The 19,983-nt window shown below is 40.6% G+C and overlaps 1 protein-coding gene across 1 annotated transcript in view; it reads left to right on the top strand.

Moving 5' to 3' along the window:
• The window catches only part of TMEFF1 (transmembrane protein with EGF like and two follistatin like domains 1), a 123,860-nt gene that overhangs the window by 80,093 nt on the left and 23,784 nt on the right, over positions 1-19,983 (top strand). The window contains exons 4-5 of the mRNA XM_038173723.2: positions 1,649-1,675; positions 16,623-16,719. Coding sequence (XP_038029651.1) covers positions 1,649-1,675; positions 16,623-16,719 — 124 coding nt within the window. The remainder of the gene's footprint in view (positions 1-1,648; positions 1,676-16,622; positions 16,720-19,983) is intronic.

Below are 19,983 nucleotides of genomic sequence, written 5' to 3'. Positions count from 1 at the left end.
ACTTTAAAGAAGCGTATGTACTTAACTCATATAAATAAATTACACTCCTTCAAATTTCTTAATGATGCAATAATGCATCAGAATCATAGAATCATTTAGGTTGGAAAGACCTCCAAGATCATCAAGTCCAAATGAAGACATATTTTTCAGCAATTCAACAATGAATTTTTTATGGGATTGTCTGCTTTGTCAGTAAAGTGGGTCACTGTGGATGGAACAGGAGTCCTTCTGTTTTTACACTTATTTCTGAAAGGTAATAAGCTCAGTCTATTAGACACACAGAATAATGGTATAGGAGGAAAGAAAGAAAAATTTAGACTCAGGAAAAGAGAATTCTCTATTGCTGATACTCCGTGTCACAGGAGATTATTTTTAATGTGTGAAGTGACCCAGTAACGTGGAATTTCACACAAATTTCGCACTTTCTTCCACGTACTAGAGGGAATTATTCTTAGAAATACAGCTGCTTAAAGAAAGGGGGGAAGGGGGAACACGACTCAACAAATTGAGGGGTTGGTATTTCCTCTGATGTGAGCAATGAGCTTGTAGGTGGGAGTATGAACCCCACTCCTCTCTCTGTCTGCTCTCCTTGCTCTTTCAGGTTTGTGGAAATATATTCAGCTACCTTCTCTGCCACCAAAGCAGGCATGAAAGGAGAGGTGTGGGATGAGCAGAGTGCGTGCTCTGCTCCTCTCCTCATCTTCCAGAGAAGCTGAGCTCACTGGGGAGGGGAGCAATTTACTGGCAGTAATTGCCATCCCAGCCTCCCCTCTCTGTCTCCTTTGAGCAAGAAAGACCAAGGGAGGTTTGTGTCACTCGAAGGGCTTGTCTTCACAGCAGTGTTAGCTAAAGACAGCGTGCAGAGCAGAATGCAGATCCCTGTGCAAAGCCCCTGGCCAGCCCCAGAAAGCTCTGAAGATGAGCAAGTTGGCCTAGGGGAGGGGGGGTGAGGAAGCTCAAGTCCTGCTCATGCTTGAACTGTAAATGCAGAGGGTATGCAGCTACAAGCTGCTGATGAGCTGTCACTCATCTGATGCTAATCCAGTCAGTCTAATGCCAATGAAATAACTATGCTGTTAGAGCATCCTTATACAAAGTGATCAGCTCACTTGGGAGGAGCTAGCTTATAGATAGATAACCTAAGCCAACTTCACCATGAGGACCAGTCACTTCTGGAGGCACTTCTGCAGCCAGGCGATTTACAAAAACTCCTTCATGTAACATTCCCAGGGCCAGAGGGTTAAAAGCAAACCTTACTTTCCTTCGTAAGTAGATTCCAAAAATCAGACTGCGTACTATTCAGTACACAGACTGTGTACTATTCATCTGTTTTAGGTTTAACAAGTGCGAATGCTAACAGTTGAAAAAAGGCTAAGAAAACACTTTTGTTTACAGTACTGAGTGTTGCTGTTCTTTGAGTAAAAACTATCCTGACACAGAAAAGAGAATGGGGCACAATAGGCATCAACCAACTGTATGAAAGGATGCCAGACTTTATGCAAGATGTTTGTTTTTACAGCTGGCTCATGAAGTGTAACACCTGTACTATGTTTTACAGTGACAAGTTGCTAAGAAAACAGCTGCTCTTGGAGCAATATTTTCATTTGCTTTTTTTTTTTTTTCTCCTCCCCCTCTGCTTCCTCTTCAGATAATGGCTCTGGGTCAGGAGAAGGAGGTGAGTACCCAACCCCCATTACACGTGCTTTTGGTCTCTTAGTATACATTTATCTGTGTCTGTTTTACGTAAGGGACTGCTATAGTACGGGAATTAAGGAAAAGTTATGATAACTTAAAAATAAGCTTGCATGCTGTAGTGTTTTTGTGAGTATCTCAGAACAGTGTTTTTACAGAAATAGTTTGTAGTGTGCATTTGACTCTTTCAGATATGACCTATATCATTTTTCATTTGTTTCATGCATGCTAAAATGGTATTGCCAGCAATGTAGTATAATAGATCTGTACTAAACCACCATTTCACCTTTATCTCACTCCTGGAAATGTCTATCCACAATAAATGTCTTGCTTATTTATTTCCTTGCATGCATTTCCGTAGTGTATGCAATGTCTAGTTATCACTTTATCCTTGGCAAACATGTTGCCTAAAAATGTGCAAAGATTACAGTAAGATATGTTTTTAATAAATATTTTAAATGTTCTTGTTCAAAGCTGTGTATTCAAAGAGGGCAAATAGCACAACTGGTACTAATGGAAGTGTCTCTGTTTTTGAACACATCTTAACCTCCTTCCAGTGGTTAAAGATGTTAAAAAATACTCAATTTTATCTTAATTTTGTCATTGATACTAGTAGCAAGGATACATATAGAATGAAAACATGTGAGATATATCATAGAATCATAGAATGGCTTGGGTTGGAAGGGACCTCAAAGATCACCCAGTTCCAACCCCATTGCCATAGGCAGGGATGCCACCCACTAGATCAGGTGCTCAGGGCCTCATCCAACCTGGCCTTGAACACATTACATGTTGAAGTGTATACTGATGGGACTAACTGTATACAAGTCACTGTGTTTGACACCTCATTTTAAGCACACATTGTCCAAACAATGTCCCCTCAAAGCTCTCAGGGACCTTAGGTTTTCATATCTGTTTCTTAATGGGCTATATGAACAGCAGGAGGCTCTGTTGGCCTGGTCCAGACATCCTTTCCTCCCCTGTGTGCTGTGGTGGGCTGTGCACTGCCTGGGGACAGACAGGTGGGCAGCACGTGGGGCAGGGACCCATCATCCCTGGGGCACTCACATGAGAAATGCCATGCACACAGTAGCGGTGATTGCTAAGGCTATCTGAAGAGATGTTTCACCAGGATATCACAGAATCACAGAATTTCTAGGTTGGAAGAGACCTCAAGATCATCGAGTCCAACCTCTAACCTAACACTAACAGTCCCCACTAAACCATATCCCTAAGCTCTACATCTAAACGTCTTTTGAAGACTTCCAGGGATGGTGACTCCACCACCTCCCTGGGCAGCCTGTTCCAATGCCTCACAACCCTTTCAGTAAAGAAGCTCTTCCTAACATCTAACCTAAAACTCCCCTGGCGCAACTTTAGCCCGTTCCCCCTCGTCCTGTCACCAGGCACGTGGGAGAACAGGCCAACCCCCACCTCACTACAGCCTCCTTTAAGGTATCTGTAGAGAGCGATAAGGTCGCCCCTGAGCCTCCTCTTCTCCAGGCTGAACAAGCCCAGCTCCTTCAGCCGCTCCTCGTAGGACTTGTTCTCCAGGTCCCTCACCAGCTTTGTTGCCCTTCTTTGGACCCGCTCAAGCACCTCGATGTCCTTCTTGTAGCGAGGGGCCCAAAACTGAACACAGTACTCGAGGTGCGACCTCACCAGAGCCGAGTACAGGGGGACGATCACCTCCCTAGCCCTGCTGGTCACGCTGTTTCTGATACAAGCCAGGATGCCGTTGGCCTTCTTGGCCACCTGAGCACACTGCTGGCTCATATTCAGCCGACTGTCCACCATCACTCCCAGGTCCTTCTCTGCCTGGCAGCTCTCCAACCACTCATCTCCCAGCCTGTAGCTCTGCTTGGGGTCATTGCGCCCCAGGTGCAGGACCCGGCACTTGGCCTTGTTAAACTTCATGCAGTTGACCTCAGCCCATCGGTGTAGCCTATCCAGATCCTCCTGCAGAGCCTTCCTACCCTCGAGCAGATTGACACACGCACCTAACTTGGTGTCATCTGCAAACTTACTGAGGGTGCACTCAATGCCCTCGTCCAGATCATTGATGAAGATGTTGAAGAGGACCGGCCCCAGCACCGAGCCCTGGGGGACGCCACTAGTGACTGGCCTCCAACTGGACTTGACTCCATTTACCACGACTCTTTGGGCCCGGCTATCCAGCCAGTTTTTAACCCAACGAAGCGTGCGCCAGTCCAAGCCAAGAGCAGCCAGTTTCTTGAGGAGAATGCTGTGGGAGACGGTGTCAAAAGCCTTGCTGAAGTCAAGGTAGACCACATCCACAGCCTTTCCCTCGTCCACCCAGCGCGTCACTTTGTCGTAGAAGGAGATCAGGTTCGTCAAGCAGGACCTGCCTTCCATAAACCCATGCTGACTGGGCCTGATCGCCTGCTTGCCCTTCAAGTGCCGCGTGATGACTCCCAAGAGGATCTGCTCCATGAGCTTCCCTGGCACTGAGGTCAAACTGACAGGCCTGTAGTTCCCCGGGTCAGCCCTCCGGCCCTTCTTGTAGATGGGCATCACATTCGCTAGCCGCCAGTCAGCTGGGACCTCACCTGATAGCCAGGACTGCTGATAAATGATGGATAGGGGTTTGGCCAGCACCTCTGCCAGTTCTCTCAGTACCCTTGGGTGGATCCCATCCGGCCCCATCAACTTGTGCACATCCAAGTGCCGTAGCAGGTCACCAAACAGTTCTTCGTGGATGGTGAGGGCCACATCCTGCTCCCCATCCCCTTCCACCAGCTCAGGGTACTGGGTATCCAGAGAACAACCGGTATTGCCGCTAAAGACTGAGGCAAAGAAGGCATTGAGTACCTCCACCTTTTCCTCATCTCTTGTAACTAAGTTTCCCCCCGCATCCAGTAAAGGATGGAGATTCTCCTTAGTCCTCCTTTTTGTGTTGATGTATTTATAAAAGCGTTTTTTGTTATCTTTAATGGCAGTAGCCAGATTGAGCTCCAGATGAGCTTTGGCCTTCCTAATTTTGTCCCTGCACAGCCTCGCTACATCCTTATAGTCCTCCCTAGTGGCCTGTCCATTTTTCCAAAGATTATAAACCCTCTTTTTTCTCCTAAGCTCAAGCCACAGTTCTCTGTTCAGCCAGGCTGGTCTTCTTCCCCGCTGGCTCATCTTTGGGCACATGGGGACAGACCGCTCCTGCGCCATTAGGATTTCCCTCTTGAAGAGCGCCCAGCCTTCCTGGACCCCTCTGCCCTTCAGAACCGCCTCCCAAGGGATTCCACCAACTAGTGTCCTGAGCAGCCCAAAGTCAGCTCTCCGAAAGTCCAATACAGTGGTTTTACTGGTTCCCTTCCTGGCCTCGCCAAGAATAGTGAACTCTACCATTTCGTATGCAAGGTCCTATCTCTAAGTGACACGATGTTGTGTTACCTCAACCCATCTAGTACAGTTTGAAATACTGGAAGTCTCATGTGTGCAGCTATGTGAAAATGTAAATGATCAATGATCACCGTGTGATTAAGCACAACATTTAACTTTCCAGAAACCAGGAGCTAGCTCTTTTCTTTTATTAATGTAAAAAGGCAAGGCATTTCCCATGGCTTTAATAACTTGCTACCAGAAAATTTGTGGGCTGCTGGTAGCACACAGCCATTCTCATGTGCTTTCTTTTGGTTTGCTTTGTTTTCTTCCGAGCTGTACCTGAAGGACCAATTTTCTGCTCAAGCACTGCCTCGTGTTACCTTCACTGGTGATTTTCTTCTGATGCTTTTCTTCCTGAGCTTGCATCATGCTCTTTCCCCAGCTCTGCTTGCTTCCCACTTTGTTACCCAGCTTGTTATTCCCCTACAGCTGCTCCCTGCAAGCTGCAAGTTGCTTGCCTCAGTATTACTATGCACTTCTTATGGGAGACAGATGACAGTAATTTAGCCCACCTCCGACTTTTATTTTTGCTACAGTTATAGAAATGCTTGAATGCTGTTGGAAATTTTTGTAGTATTTCTCCAATCAGATACAAAAATCCCCATTAAGTCTCTTGTAAATTTTACTGTGTTGGTCTGGAGTAGATGACTGACAGATGTGGGGATTCTTTGGGCTATTTTAATAACAATTTGGAAAAAAGTAGGACAGAACATTCTGTCTTTTGTTGGCTACTCACTGATGAGATGAAAAATACAAGTTCATATATATTTGTTGCTTGATTTGGGGCAGGAGATTTAACACATTTTCTCTTGGTAAGAGAGTCCCAAACAGCATCTCCCTTGGCTTCTGCTTTTGTAGCTGTTCTCACTTAAAATATCAACTGAACCTGGGATAAAGGGAGCTGGAGGAAGGAGACAGGCTGGAGGTTGAAAGGATGCATGCTTCAGAAGGGCTTTGTTAACTGTGACTCAGTGTGCCAGTGAATTATAATTATTTATGCAAAATAGGATAGCATTAGTTGAAGAGATTTGGTGGTCTCTCCAGGCTGCCTTGTAGAAGTGGTTAGTGCATCGTCTTGGGGACGGAATATGCACATTCTGTTCACTTTGGGCAGAGAGAGAAGAATTGTATCTGGCTCCCTTTACCTCATGCAAGTGCCTTGGGTATTCTTCTTGGGTATTGAATAAAAAAGGGACAACGTACCTGCTATCACTACTTCCTTCAGCAGTTTTGTGATGTTAGTCCTTCATTTCTTCAAGCCAAATGAAGTGTTCCCACTTTTGTCCAGTATGAAAAAAGTTGTGTATGGTTCTTAATTTTAGGTAGAAAAAATATTTTAAATTACAAGTAATTGTAAGTCTTGCCAGTTGGGACTTTTTTTTTTCTTTTTTTTCTTCTTTTTCTTTAGATACATCGAGGCCTAATTAGTGATACAGTGAACTACTGCTTTTCCCATCTACCTTTGTCACTAAACTGGTAGTAGTACTTTTACAGAACTGTCTGTCTAGTCTTCAGTACATTGAGTCACTTTCTGTGCCTGGATCCTTCAAAGGATGGAATCTACTGTTACTTTGATTATTGACCTCTGTTCTGGCCAAAAACTCAAAATCATTATTGTTCTCAAAATATTTTCATATCTGGATGTGTTTTTATTCCATTATTCAAGTAACTGTAAAAGTGTCACAAAAAGACATTAAAGACATCAAAGATGTATTACACGTTAAGGAAATTTAGAATTAAAACATATTTTGAAAAGAATGCTCAGCCTGTTGAGGCAGGAATTACATTATTCAGGATCCCAAGAAGAGAAAGTCCAGCTACAGGACTGATTCGAGCACAGCAAAAATCCTTCCTGGCCCACCCTTCCCCATTTTCTTCCGAAGGAAACCAGAGCATGCTGAGATATAATAATCACCCAGGCTTTACAGTTTAATAGCATACTCTTGGCTCAGAGTGCACAAATGGGGACCAGGTTGAGTAGGTTATATGCCCTGTGGGTTAGACGTAGATGCTGCTTGTAAAAAGCAGTGTAAGTGAGGCAAGATCCTGCAAGTGCGTGAACAAGCTTGCTTTAAAATTTCTGTTTTCTTTTTAGGATTTACATTTCCAGATGTTAATCACAGAATCGGTGTTTGCTTTGTTTCCTATACATGCAATTAGTGGGATTGTGCATGCACCAGTGATGCTTGCACATACGAAATGGATGAGTGTAGCTACTTGTACACGTTCAGGAAGCACTGTCATTGTTCTGCACAAGATGTACTGTTTGCTGGTAGATTTTTAAATCTGAAGCAAAGAACTGGGAAAGTGTCTGGATTCTGCTCTGTAGTTGCTACAGATCTGCTGGTGACAGTTTCCTCTGCTTAAATTAGCTGCATGCCTCCCATGCGGCTGAGATTTGTGCTAGTGGTTCACGTTGTTCTGTTTCATTTTCCAGATGCATAGCAAGCTCGTTAATGATTCTGAAATTTGACTTCATGCAGAATTTCCCTCCTACTCCAAAGCTGCATGATGTTAAATGCGTTAATTTTAATGTCAAAAAAGTATATTTAAAACTGATTAAAAAACAAACACTCACACACACACTAAAAACCTCTTCCTCAAAGACTATTTCAGACAATATCTTGTCTTAGAAGTTGTTATGCGTGACAAAAATGCTAAAGACTGTGGAACTACTGATCCAGATTCTCTCCCAAATCATATTTACAGTTACAAAGATAGGAGATTTTAGTAAAAGAATTAGGATTGGGAGATTTTTTTCAGTACAACTGAATGAAATAAAGGAACATCAGTTTTAAGGGTGACAGAATCGTCTAGTTGCCCTCTGACTTGCTGGGTAAACAATTTCCATTTCCTATGTTCTGACAGCACAGTATTCATAAAGAGTTGCAATCAAATTACTCATTTTGCTTATTCCAGAAGTCTGAACCTTCAATTAGCATAATAAAAATTACAGTTATGAAACCAAGCTGTTGATCACTTGTGGCAATGGGTATCCTGATGCCACTTCTAAGAATAGTATGCATTATTAATTCAGAAATGAGAGAAATTTCAAAACCCTCATTGCTCTACCATTATGTTTCACCCCTACAGAAAACAACATCAGAGAGTGGGACTCAGCCCTACAAATGTCTCCTAGTTAAGGTCACAGCTGATAACTGTGGGATACATTAGATTTGCATCTAAGATATGGGCTTCTCACAGTAACATCATATGAATTATTCTGAAAGTTCCTTGTTCTGAAGAACACATTCATAAACATGGTTCCTGATCCATTTTCTTTAATCTGTGATTTATTACTGTTTGAGATAGAACTGGTGAAAGAGAAACCACAGTCTCAGATTCATATTCATCTCTGCCAGCAGTAAATTGTAACACTATTTGGCCTGCTGGATGTAGTTCCACAACTGATAGATCAGGGCACAAAAAAGGGCCACATGTACATACCGGAGAAAAATGTCTTGCTTGCATGCCACAGGTTGCTTTTTCTAACATGAATTTTCCCTTTAAGAATTTTATTACTGGTGGAACCTGCCACATTCTCCCTATAAAAAGAACTGTCCTGACCCAGTAAAGTAGCCTCAGGAAGATTAACTTCCATAGGATTACATGAATATGAATAAGGGTAAGCCTTCACCATATTTTCTTCAAGGAACTTTCTATGTGAAAATAGCTTTTTTTCCTCAGTTTTACAACTTGAGAGTAGCCAAGAAGGTCCAAGAAAGGAGCAGTCATCTTAGTGATCTTCATGCCCTCTCATAATGCATAGAGCTTTCAGTCAACGTTCCTAGCCAGGCAGAAGCCCTGTCACTAAGATGAAGTGCCCTCTATGCTCAGAAGCCTTCAGTCTTGCTTTAACTCAATATTCTGTCAATATTTTAAAAAGATCCCACAACTACATTGCCCAACTAGAAGTGAGACAACTCTAAGAGAAATTGGAGCCATTGCTCTAAAATCTATTCAGACTTAACAATCACAAGATACCTTTTTAGAAGAAATTTTGGCCCACTGCAGATGGGAACATTGATTCTGAAAGGAAAGCTTTTTGAAGACAAATATGGTTCCCATTTTTATTTATTTATTTATTTATTTATTTATTTATTTATTGGTAAAAGATATTGGTGACAAAGGTAATTTGCTTTCATCTGGCAGCATCCTTATTTGTAAGGCTTTTTTGGTTGTACTTTCTATCTGGCATGCAGGCATAGTGCAGTAACTTTTGAAGGAGAGCCCTATTTCTTCTGAGTTCCCAAGTCCCATGTTTGCAAAACTTTCACTTCTGAGCAGGTCTTTCTGTCCCCCTCTATGTAAAGGCCCTTCTGCCTCTTGCTCCGATTCTTCGTTTGTTTCTGTTCGATACTGCAAGCAAATGCCAGTTGCAATGCTGACTTAGTGTTACAGCTAGGCCTTTGCAAGGATGTGTTGAAAACCATCAGCATGTATTATGCACGCCACCACACAGCTAAGAAATGCCAATGGCTTTTCAAACCAGCTTCTTGGAGGCAAACCAGTGTCCTAGAAGAGGCAGGTTCAGTGGTATAGTAACATACCTACAAGGCTGAGATTTCTAACACTCCTACTATGCACATGACATTAATTTTTCATTCCTTTTGTTCATAGTGTGTCTGTAACTAAGCAAAAGGCACTTTTGATATCAAAAAAAATGCAGTAGTTAGACAGATGGCACCCAATCATTTCAGGCTTTTAAGCTAAGGAAATAACATGCTTGCAATACATATAACTAAGTTAATTATTATTAAAATAATTTGTTTTGAATTTCTAATCCCTCTGAAACCTAATAGCTAAAGTATCTTGTGATGAACGTCTAGCAGATTGCATTTAGTAATTAATAAATTGATATACAGTATGTGCTTTTTAGCAGGCTGCCATCTGTTCCTTCCCCTCACTGGGGACAACACTTATCCAATAATTGTCACACACTCAGGGTGGTATAAACAGACATGGTTTAGAACCTCAAATAATTTTCTTTCTTTTTTTTTTTTTTTTTAATTTTAATTTGTGATAATGCTACTGATTTATTTTAATGTATTTTAATATGACTGCAGGAGCTTGATGGTGATTAACACCCTGGATAGGAGGTAATATCACATCTTTTAGGCATATTTCTATAATGGTGAGTGATTTAGAGAGATGTAAGTGCTGATTCCATCACATGGTTTGTCACTGAGTATCACTGTAACTTCAAATAGCCCTATTTATTTCTGCTGAGATCCTACCCCCAGTAGGTAAAATTAACCAAACTAGGTAAAATCTCCAAATTAAAATTTCCAAGAATTACTGTAATTTCAGCTAAAGTTCAGCAAGGCAGAGGCAAGAGCCTGAATGTTCGGGCCTTGTTTTGGTGAGACCTTGCCTTTAGCAGGGATTTCAGGAGCAGGAGTGCCTGTTCAGAAGGATGCAGGGGCCAGGGGTACAGAAAGACAGATTCCTCTTGCTTTCTGGACAGGATCACTGCTAAGAAAAGAGCAGATTCTTCTTATGCAGCCTAAATAGGGCCTGCAGAACTGCATGTGGAGTCTTCCTGAAATTGTGGGATGACTTGGTGTCTGATGACTTCCCTGTCCTTTCCATTTTCCACCACCATCCATTTATGCATAATTTCCCTAGTGGTTTCTCTGAAGTTGTTGTGTCTTCCTTTGGAGAATAAGGAGTTTGCTGCACTTGAAACAAGACAGTGGAGAGAACGGGTATTAAATTTCTCCAGCCAGAGGGTCTTGCAGTATGAAAGCTGATCCAGCTCTTACAGTAGATTTCCCCAATGTCATTTGCAGTGTGGTTATGCATAGAAGCAAAATAGAAGTTTGAGTTGTCAGATGTGTAAAATCTATAAGACATAACAAGGATAGTGGTGGTAGGCAGTCTTGCAGTGTGTGGCCTTGAGTCATTTGCTTGTGCACATCCTCAAGTCCTGCACGCACTCTCATTATAATAACCACTGGGCAAACATATTGCTGTGGCTGGGCTGTGATTAAGATACCAACTTCAAACTCAACCTCTTCAGGCAACTCAATCATAAATAGACCAGGCATCCTTTTATTAAACCTGTACTGCCTATTCTTACAAAATCAAATTTTAAAGGCTTCTGTCTTTACTGGAGCATGCTTATATAGAATCACAGAATAGCTCAGGTTGCAAGGGACTTTAAAGATCACACAGTCCCAACCCCCCTGCCATAGACAGGGACACCACTCACTAGATCAGGTTGCTCAAGGGCTCATCTAATGTGGCCTTGAACACCTCCAGGGATGGGGCATCCACAACCTCTTAGAGCAACCTGTTCCAGTGCCCCAACACCCTCTGAGTGAAGGATTTCCTCCTAATCTCTAATCTAAATCTCTTCTCTTTTAGTTTAAAACCATTCCCCCTAATCCTGTCATTATCTGATTGAGCTCCCAAACTTCCTTCTAAGTCCTCCTCAAGTACTGAAAATTTGTAGTGAGGTCCCCCCAGAACCTTCTCTTCTGTAAATCGAACAGCCCCAGCTTTCTCAGCCTTTCTTAATAGAAGAGATGATCCAGCCCCTTGATCATCTTTGTGGCCCTCCTCTGAACGCACTATAACACATTCACATCCTTCTTGTGTTGGCAGCTCCAGACCTGGGTGCAGTACTCTGCATGGGGCCTCAAGAGCAGAGCAGAGGGGGACAATCACCTCCCTGAACATGTTGGCCACTCCTCTTTTGATGCAACCCCGGATGCAGTTGGCCTTCTGGGCTGCAAGTGCGCACTGCTGGCTCATGTTGATCTTTTCATCCACCAGAACCCCCAAGTCCTTCTCTGCAGGGCTGCTCTCAGTGAGTTCTTCTCCCAGTGAGTTTTTCTCCTAGTCTGTGCTCATGTCTGGGATTGCCCTGGCCCAGGTGCAGCACCTTGCACTTGGACTAATTGAACTTCATTAGGTCCTTGTGGGCCCACTTCTCAAGCTTGTCCACATCCATTTGGATGACATCCCTTCCTTTTGTTGTATCGACTGCACCACTCAGCTTGGTGTCATCTGCAAACTTACTGAGGGTGTACTCAATCCCAGTGTATATGTCATTGTTAAAGATATTAAACAGTACCAGTCCCAGGACAGACCCCTGAGGGACACCACTCATCACCAGTCTCCATTTGGACATAGAGCTATTGACCACCACTCTCTGGATACAACCTTCAATCTTATCCACTGAATGGTCCACCTATCAAATTCATCTCTCTCCAATTTGGAGACCAGGATGTCCTGTGGGACTGTGTCAAAGGCTCCAATTTGGAGACCAGGATGTCCTGTGGGACTGTGTCAAAGGCCTTGCAGAAGTCCAGGGAAATGACATCAGTCGGTCTTCCCTTGTCAACTGATGCAGTCACTCCATTGCACAAAGCCACCAAATTGGTCAGGCGTGATTTGCCTTTGATGAAGTCATTCTGCCTCAGTTCACCTCTGTCTTGCCATGTGCTTTGACATTGCTTCCGAGATGATCTTTTCAGGCACAGAGATGAGGCTCACTGAGCTGTAGTTCCCCAAGTCCTCCTTTCTACCCTTTTTAAAAAGGGGCATGGTGTTTCCATTTTTCCACTCACCAGGGACTTTGCCTGACTGCCAGGACTTCTCAGCTATGATCTCTCTTGATCAGGAGGCCTGTAGAAGACCCCAGCCACAAGCTATCCTTTATTGGTGTGGTCATTAACTTTCACCCACAAGTTCTCAACCTGTCCTGTTATACCTGTTATATCTGCAGCACAATGTACTGCACAGAGAAAATATCTTTCAGCAAGGTATAGCTCTCCAGACTACCAGACTAGGCATTTCTGAGTAGTTTGATAGGAGAACAGGGCCTTCCACATTTGTAAATATTGCTTTTGTATAAGAGCCAGCAGTGTGGTCAAAATTTATCAAGACACTGCTTGCCAAAAATTTGGGATGGCTAAGACTTGTTTTAAATATTTATGTACAAGCAAAAGAGCAAGTTTGCAGCCTTGTTTTAAATTATGGGGACAATCTCCACTTTAACTAGTGTGTCATTAATGTTGCCCTAAAAATTAATGGAAGAGAGGATAAGTTACTATACAGTTGAGTGAACTGCAGACTGTAATGTGTGATGCTGTGGACTGTAATTTTGACAGGAATTTTCAGTGCTGGCTGTACTGAGGGCGTCAGTATGATTTCAGGGGTTTTCTTCTGTACTTAAAGCAGAAGAGAATTTGCTGCAGTGCTTACTATTTTTCCTAAATCTTTTCAAGATTAGTTGCTGCCATGAGATAGCACATCAGTAAAAATCACTGTACTCCAAAACCAGATAAGAATTGGTTTTCAGAGGGGCTTTCCCAGACAAGGGAATAGTTACTGCATTCATACATGGCTACAGAGCAGCTGCAGCTCTCCAGAAGCTCCCCCCATTTCACTGTGAGCAGTGATAAATATAGGTATAGCGGAGCTCCCTTTCCAGGCCATGCCTCAGGGCAGACCAAACTTCACCTTGACTCAGACTGATGCTTTTGCTTCAAACCAGACATATTACAATTGTAGGAGCACACAAATGAGTTGCCAAGGGAAGCAATTTACTGCTGGCCTGTTCCTCCACAGCAATTGTCCATTTGCAGGCTCTTACCCTGCAGCTCCTAAGATAGAGCTGGCCATCTTCTGTAGAGGAATAATGACTTGAGGAGAAGTGTTAGGGGGCAATGCAGCTCAGAGAGACAACTGGGAGTCACAGATCCCATCCTTGTGCCTCATTTCTTTTGAAGGACAGAGCATTAATGAGGTGCTGACCTAATGCACTAAAGAAAGCCTGAAAGTGAGAGAAAATGGGCTTTCACTCAACATGAAATTAAGATGTCAAGAGCAGAATTAATCAAGATACTAAAGAAAGTGAGGAGAAGAAATTCCGTAATCATCTATACATCAACATTAGAAGCCTGCATAATAAACAAGAGGAACTTGAATTGCTCATTTATGAACATATTTTGACCTAATTGATATTACTGAAAACTGCTGGGAATATTTGATTGATTGGAATATTAAAATTAATGGCTAAAACCTATTCAGAGACAATCAAATATGGAGGAGAAAGGAGAAGGGAGGGGCAATCTCTCGAGAGGTGCATTGCCAATCTGGAGACACTTGCAACAGAGGTACAAATGCTCTCAAATAGTAATGAGTGAACTTATTTTAACAGCACACAGATTAGGTACTGAAAATGTCTGCTACCTGTTCAGGCTGAAAAACCCCACAGCATTTATCTGTTCTGTATTGGTGGGAAAAGCTGAATATTTCTTGAAGTATTTCAATCTAAATTATATGCAGTATCTCATGCTGCTGGTGCATCCTACAGAAGATTCTAAAAAATATAAATGACTATTGTCTGACATGGAAATGTTGCATCAAGATGTGTTCATCTCTGTTACACTTTGTCCTGACAGATGTAAATTAACAGTACCTGAGGTGTAGGTAATTACGACTTACATGTATTTAGTATGTGCAAACAGGATAATGTACAGATAAATAATTCTATAAACACAAGGACCAGGAAGTTCTAAACAAGAAAAAAAAAAAAGGCTACACTTTTTCTGAAACATATGCATTTAAAGAAGATAGAGAAAGCAATTTTAGCAGAGAGGGGGAAGTTTACAGTGAATAGCATACATAAACAATGAGTTTATGAAAATGAAAAGGTGTCAGGAGCATTTACAGTGAGTAGAGCTGTATATAAGGTGTATATAAGTATAAATAAGGAAGGACATGCATATAAATGTGCATATTTGTTGCTTCTATAGCTCCATTACAAAACCAAAATGTTAATAGTGTAGCGAAAGTGCTTTATAAAGCCTTTTGTTTGTATTTGGAGATAAGTCAGATAGCTTATATAGGAAAGATTAAATATTTTTCATCCTAGTAGTACAGCAGAAGGATATTACACATCAAATGTTGAAAGTGTTTTGTAATCAGCAGGTCTGGCTGGTTTGTACCATAAAGCTTTAATGAGTAATGAGTTTTCTGGTCGGATCATGACTTTTTTGTTTCTTTTTCTTTGGTAGAACAATGAGAAGTAAAGTACAAATATTTTGAGAAAAGATGAATGTGATGACCTGGAGAGCTGTAAGGGGTCATTTACTGGCATGGAAAAGTGAAACATGGCATTAAAGGACACTTTAGTATACCAAACACAGGCCTAGGAATGTGATACCTAGGAAAAAAAAAATCAAACCAGAAATAAGATGTAGATTTTTAAAGGTAAAAGAAAATTACCTCTACTGCAGTTTTCTGAGGGTGGTGATATAATTCCTGCAGTGGCAATTTTTAAATAAAATTTGGATATGTATTCCTCCTTTAATGAATGTGTGCCATGTTTTAGAAAGGCATTAACTTGAGAGGCTCACATGCAGTCTTCCCCATGTAAGCCCAATCCACAGGTAGGAGGGAGAGCTTTTCTTCAGGCCACATCCAGGAAAATGAGGAAGGACTGTTGTCATTTCTTTTTCCTGTTTAGATTTAAAGAATATAGCAAGTTTTTAATTGGTGGTGTTTGATTTCCTCTTGCAACAGCACATAGAACTGCTATGAGAAAGGGAATCATTCTGTTTAGTTCTCTATTTGACAGCCTTATGTAGTCAGCCTTACATGAACATGATACTGTGATACATTGAACAGTTTGTGACTCCCTCTGCGAATTTCTGTGGTTCTTTTCCTTCTTTTCAATCTATCCATTAATGCTTTGTTAAAATAATAAAAAAATAAATAAATAAATTTAAAAAATAATAATGAAATAATTAGAGTATAGTCATATTTCTCTTTTACTCAATTAAGGGTTTTGATGTCCATGTCAACAGTAAGATTGGTGCAGATGTTTTTAGAATATTTGATTGATGTTCATGTCAACAGTAAGATTGGTGCAGATGTTTTTCAAATATTTGAGATAGTAATTTTACTTTTCAGGGGACATAACAGTTGTACTGGTTTCTTGTTAAGATGACTTTCTTCTTTTAGTCCTGTACAACTAATCAGAGTAATCTGAAAAATATACCACAGCATATATAAGAGATGAGCACAATCTAAGTCTATCATCAGAAACAAAAAGAGGAAAAACGTAAGAATTAACTTTGCATAAGAATATCTCTAATTAAATACTGTCAAAGAAAACAGCTTTCAAATCCCCTCTACCTAATAGTCAAGAACATTAAAAGGCATGGGGTTTATATGTTATCAGTGCCAATTCATATTAAATGTGTCTGGGAGAAGTCAATGCCAATTGCATGTTTGGTGGAAGGAGAATACAGTGAAATAACAATAAAGGAAGCGCCAATTAATAAAGCAGCTGTATTTCCTGGGATGCATTCTTGTCATTGTTACAGTTCTACCAACCTCTAATTGCCTGATTTTGAAAGAGGGAGCACTATAAAGGTTAATAGCTTCATTATAAATACATGACTATAACTTCATGTTGACAATATACTTGAAGGTAAATTAATTTAGGCAGACAAAATCAGAGCTTAATATGAAAATCATGCTTTCTACTAACAATACCTTTTGTTTTTTAGAGTATGAAGGATCTGGGACAGAAGTTCAGAGAAAACACTCGAAATGTGGAGTTTGCAAATATAGGGCTGAGTGTGATGAAGATGCAGAAAATGTTGGGTAAGTAAAAAGTTTTTCTTAACAATGTCAATAAAAAAAAGAAAAGAAAAAGTTTGTGATCATATGCTTGCTCTTATTAATTAATGTTTTAAGGATGTGTAATAATAATATGTTTGTTATGTGTCACTAACAAACAAACCACTTTCATGTATAGGAGAGAAAACAACAAAAAGATACATTGGAGAAATTTTGTCAAACATTTTTTCAAAGAAAGAACCTTTATTTGTTTCATTATGGAAAAACAAACAGACAAACAAACAAAACAGGAATACAAAATAAATACTAATAATTCATCTCAATTTTATTTTTTTTTTCTGTATGTTTTTCCTGTTCACAAAGTATTACTTCAGGGAAGCATACCTTTCCTTTCTTCTGTCTTCTAGCTGGGATTTATTTCATGTAAATAACTTCATAAAATGTCATGCCACCAAAGTAGACTTGCTCTTTTGTGGAGGGACAAATGAGCTGTAGCCATATTTTATAATAATAATTATAATTTTCTGCATTAATGCCTTGGTCTGTTTCATTTATGATTGTCCAGTTGGGTATAGATTTGTTTGTTATATGCACTGAGATGTAGTCTTGGCTTTGGAAAATCAATCCTCCAGTGTCCAACTTCAGCAAAATCTTGCCTGTTCAGTCTGTACTTGTAGAGTTTGCATTCCTTTGGCTGTGTAGTATCTATAAGAGAGTGAGGATAAGGTTGAAGACAGTGTAAGATTTAACCTCAGCATTCTGCCCACATGAAATGAAGCCATGCTTCTCCCTCTCGACAGGAGTAGAGCACTTTTTTGCTTCTTTAATATTTAATTTAGATTTTTTACAAAAATAAATAAATAAATATATATATATATATATATGGGGAAATTAAGATGTTTACATGGAAAATACTCAGAATTTAGAAAATATTCCTCTGCGGCTTGCACGCAACCTATCAGATCTGTCATTTTTTTCAATTTTGTCAGCTTTCCAGCCTAAATAACTTTAACTACATTTTTTTGCCCAGTACCTTTGACCATTATAATAGCCTTTAGTGATATTTGCTGTCAGTTTAGATTCAGACTAAATTGGGCCCTGCTACATAGATTGCCTTGCAAGGCTCATTTTCACAAGTCATACAGAATGTCACAGACACTTAAATAGAGGCTAGGAGTTGGTGCCTTTTATTCGTAATATAAAAACAATTATTTACCTGGCAGAAGATGGGATGGAAATCTGTATGCGAAGCTCTGATACAGCATCCTTCCAGAATACTCGTTACACCTTATTCTGACTTTTTTTCCTGTTGAGTTTCAACATGTTCTTTACCCCCTTAATATTATAACATTAGATATAAAATTATTAGCAACATGAATACTTTTCATCAGACTTGTATAAGCACTCGGTTCATATTTATTATTTAATTTAATTTTCATAGAATCATGGAGTGGTGTGAATTGGAAGGGACGTTTAAAGATCATCTAAGTCAATCCCCTGCCATGGCCAGGGACACCTCCCACTAGACTAGGTTGCTCAAAGTCCCGTCCAACTTGCTCTTGAACTCTTCCAGGAAGGAGAGTACAGAGAATCATAGAAAAAATTTGTACTGTATTACTAACATTATCATTCCTAGTTCTAGTAAACAATACAAGAGCCTTAATTTCATAAAAAAGTATTCTATCTTGAGTTTTCTTTTTTAAACCATGAGAATGGCCACTGTAACTTTTTTAGACAGTGGGGTAATGTCTACTGAATAAAAGTACTTTTAGTTCTGTTCAGGCAGACTGCTTAGGCCTGGATAGCCCTTGCTTGGACTTTGTGATGTTAAAATGCTTAAAATTATCTGTTTTATTCCATAACACATTTTAAGAGGACTCTGCTTCAAGATAATAACTGAGTCAGTTAGCTGAACTGTCTCCTACTGTTCAGTAGATAATCTCTAGCCATATTCATGAGATGCTGCCTAATGCTTACAGTAAATATAATATTATGCATTTTTGAATCCTTTCTCCAAACTGTGCAATCTGAGATGTTGCAAACATCAGTTCCTTTCCCTTCTGAGTGCTCTGGAGAAGTAAAATGATATCTGCAATCCCATTTCATGAATAAACTAAGTTACAGATAGAATGATTAGCCTGTGGACAGACAGTGAATTAGTGGAAAGGGAGACATCCTTGCCACAAAGTGTTGAGTGGTTTGAGATAAATGAGCTAGCACTAATGAGATATCCCAGGTCTTGCCAACAGGCCAGCCACAGAGCAGCCTGGAGTACAGCATATGCAGATTTTCTCCTGATAAGGGAAAGATCCTAACAAAGACAGTTTTATTTCATATGGACTGTGGTTCATCTTCTGGGCCTCAAAAGATGTGGGAGTCCTATGAAAAAAATGATGGCACATTTCAGTGGAAACTATAGGGTAATTTGTGCAACATAGCAGGAACAAGACCAGAGAAACAACTTGGCCTTTCCTGTTATTTAGAGTTGGACTTGCTGATGATGTCTAAGTCCTTTCTTCTTGGAGGTGCACAGTGATAGCAAGAAGGGGAATGGGTGCGTGTCATAGCATGGGACATTTTGATTTGACACCATGGAAAATGTTTCCTCCCAGGGGTGGTCAGGCACTGGAATAAGGTGTCTGGCAAGCTGTCTGTGGAGATGGTCGGAATTTGACCAGACATAGCCCTGGACAACCTGGTCCAGCTGAGCCAGCTTCGAGCAGGGGATTTGACTACCTGACCTCTACCAAGCCCTTCATGCCTAAATTATTCTTTGATTCCATGTAGTTATATAAGCTTGGTGTTTTCTAAAAGCAAGTTTAAAAAAGAGCAGTTGTATGCAACTGAGATGCGCGCCATGTTACAGGTTAGTGATTTTATTTTAATTGTTCTTAAACTGTACTTTCCTCTTTGAAAGGGTTGGGAAATTTTAGTTTTCAAGCTTAGAATTAAAGCTTTACGGGTGTCTCTGCTCAAAGTTGCAATATATGCTTTTATTACACAAGATCATGCATAGTCTGAAGAATTAAGGTTTAGCACAAGGTTTTAGATTTGTATCTTTGTTTTACTTGATTTCTCAGAGACATTATCTAAACCAGAAGTGGTTACAATTCATGGTAAATTGAATACAAAAGTATAAACAACTTTATCATTTCCACTGCCTCTGCAAAAACTGTGGATGTTAATTTTAAGTGGACTGACTGAGAGAAAGAAGTGAAGTCTGAGCAGATGGTTGTCATTAACTGCATGCCATATTTAGAAAATTAATGTTCAAGCATATGCAAAATA

Source organism: Anas platyrhynchos, chromosome 2 (genome assembly GCF_047663525.1).
Source record: "Anas platyrhynchos isolate ZD024472 breed Pekin duck chromosome 2, IASCAAS_PekinDuck_T2T, whole genome shotgun sequence".
Classification (NCBI taxonomy): domain Eukaryota; kingdom Metazoa; phylum Chordata; class Aves; order Anseriformes; family Anatidae; genus Anas; species Anas platyrhynchos.
Note: the sequence above shows the minus strand (reverse complement) of the source record. Positions and strands in the feature narration are given on the sequence as shown.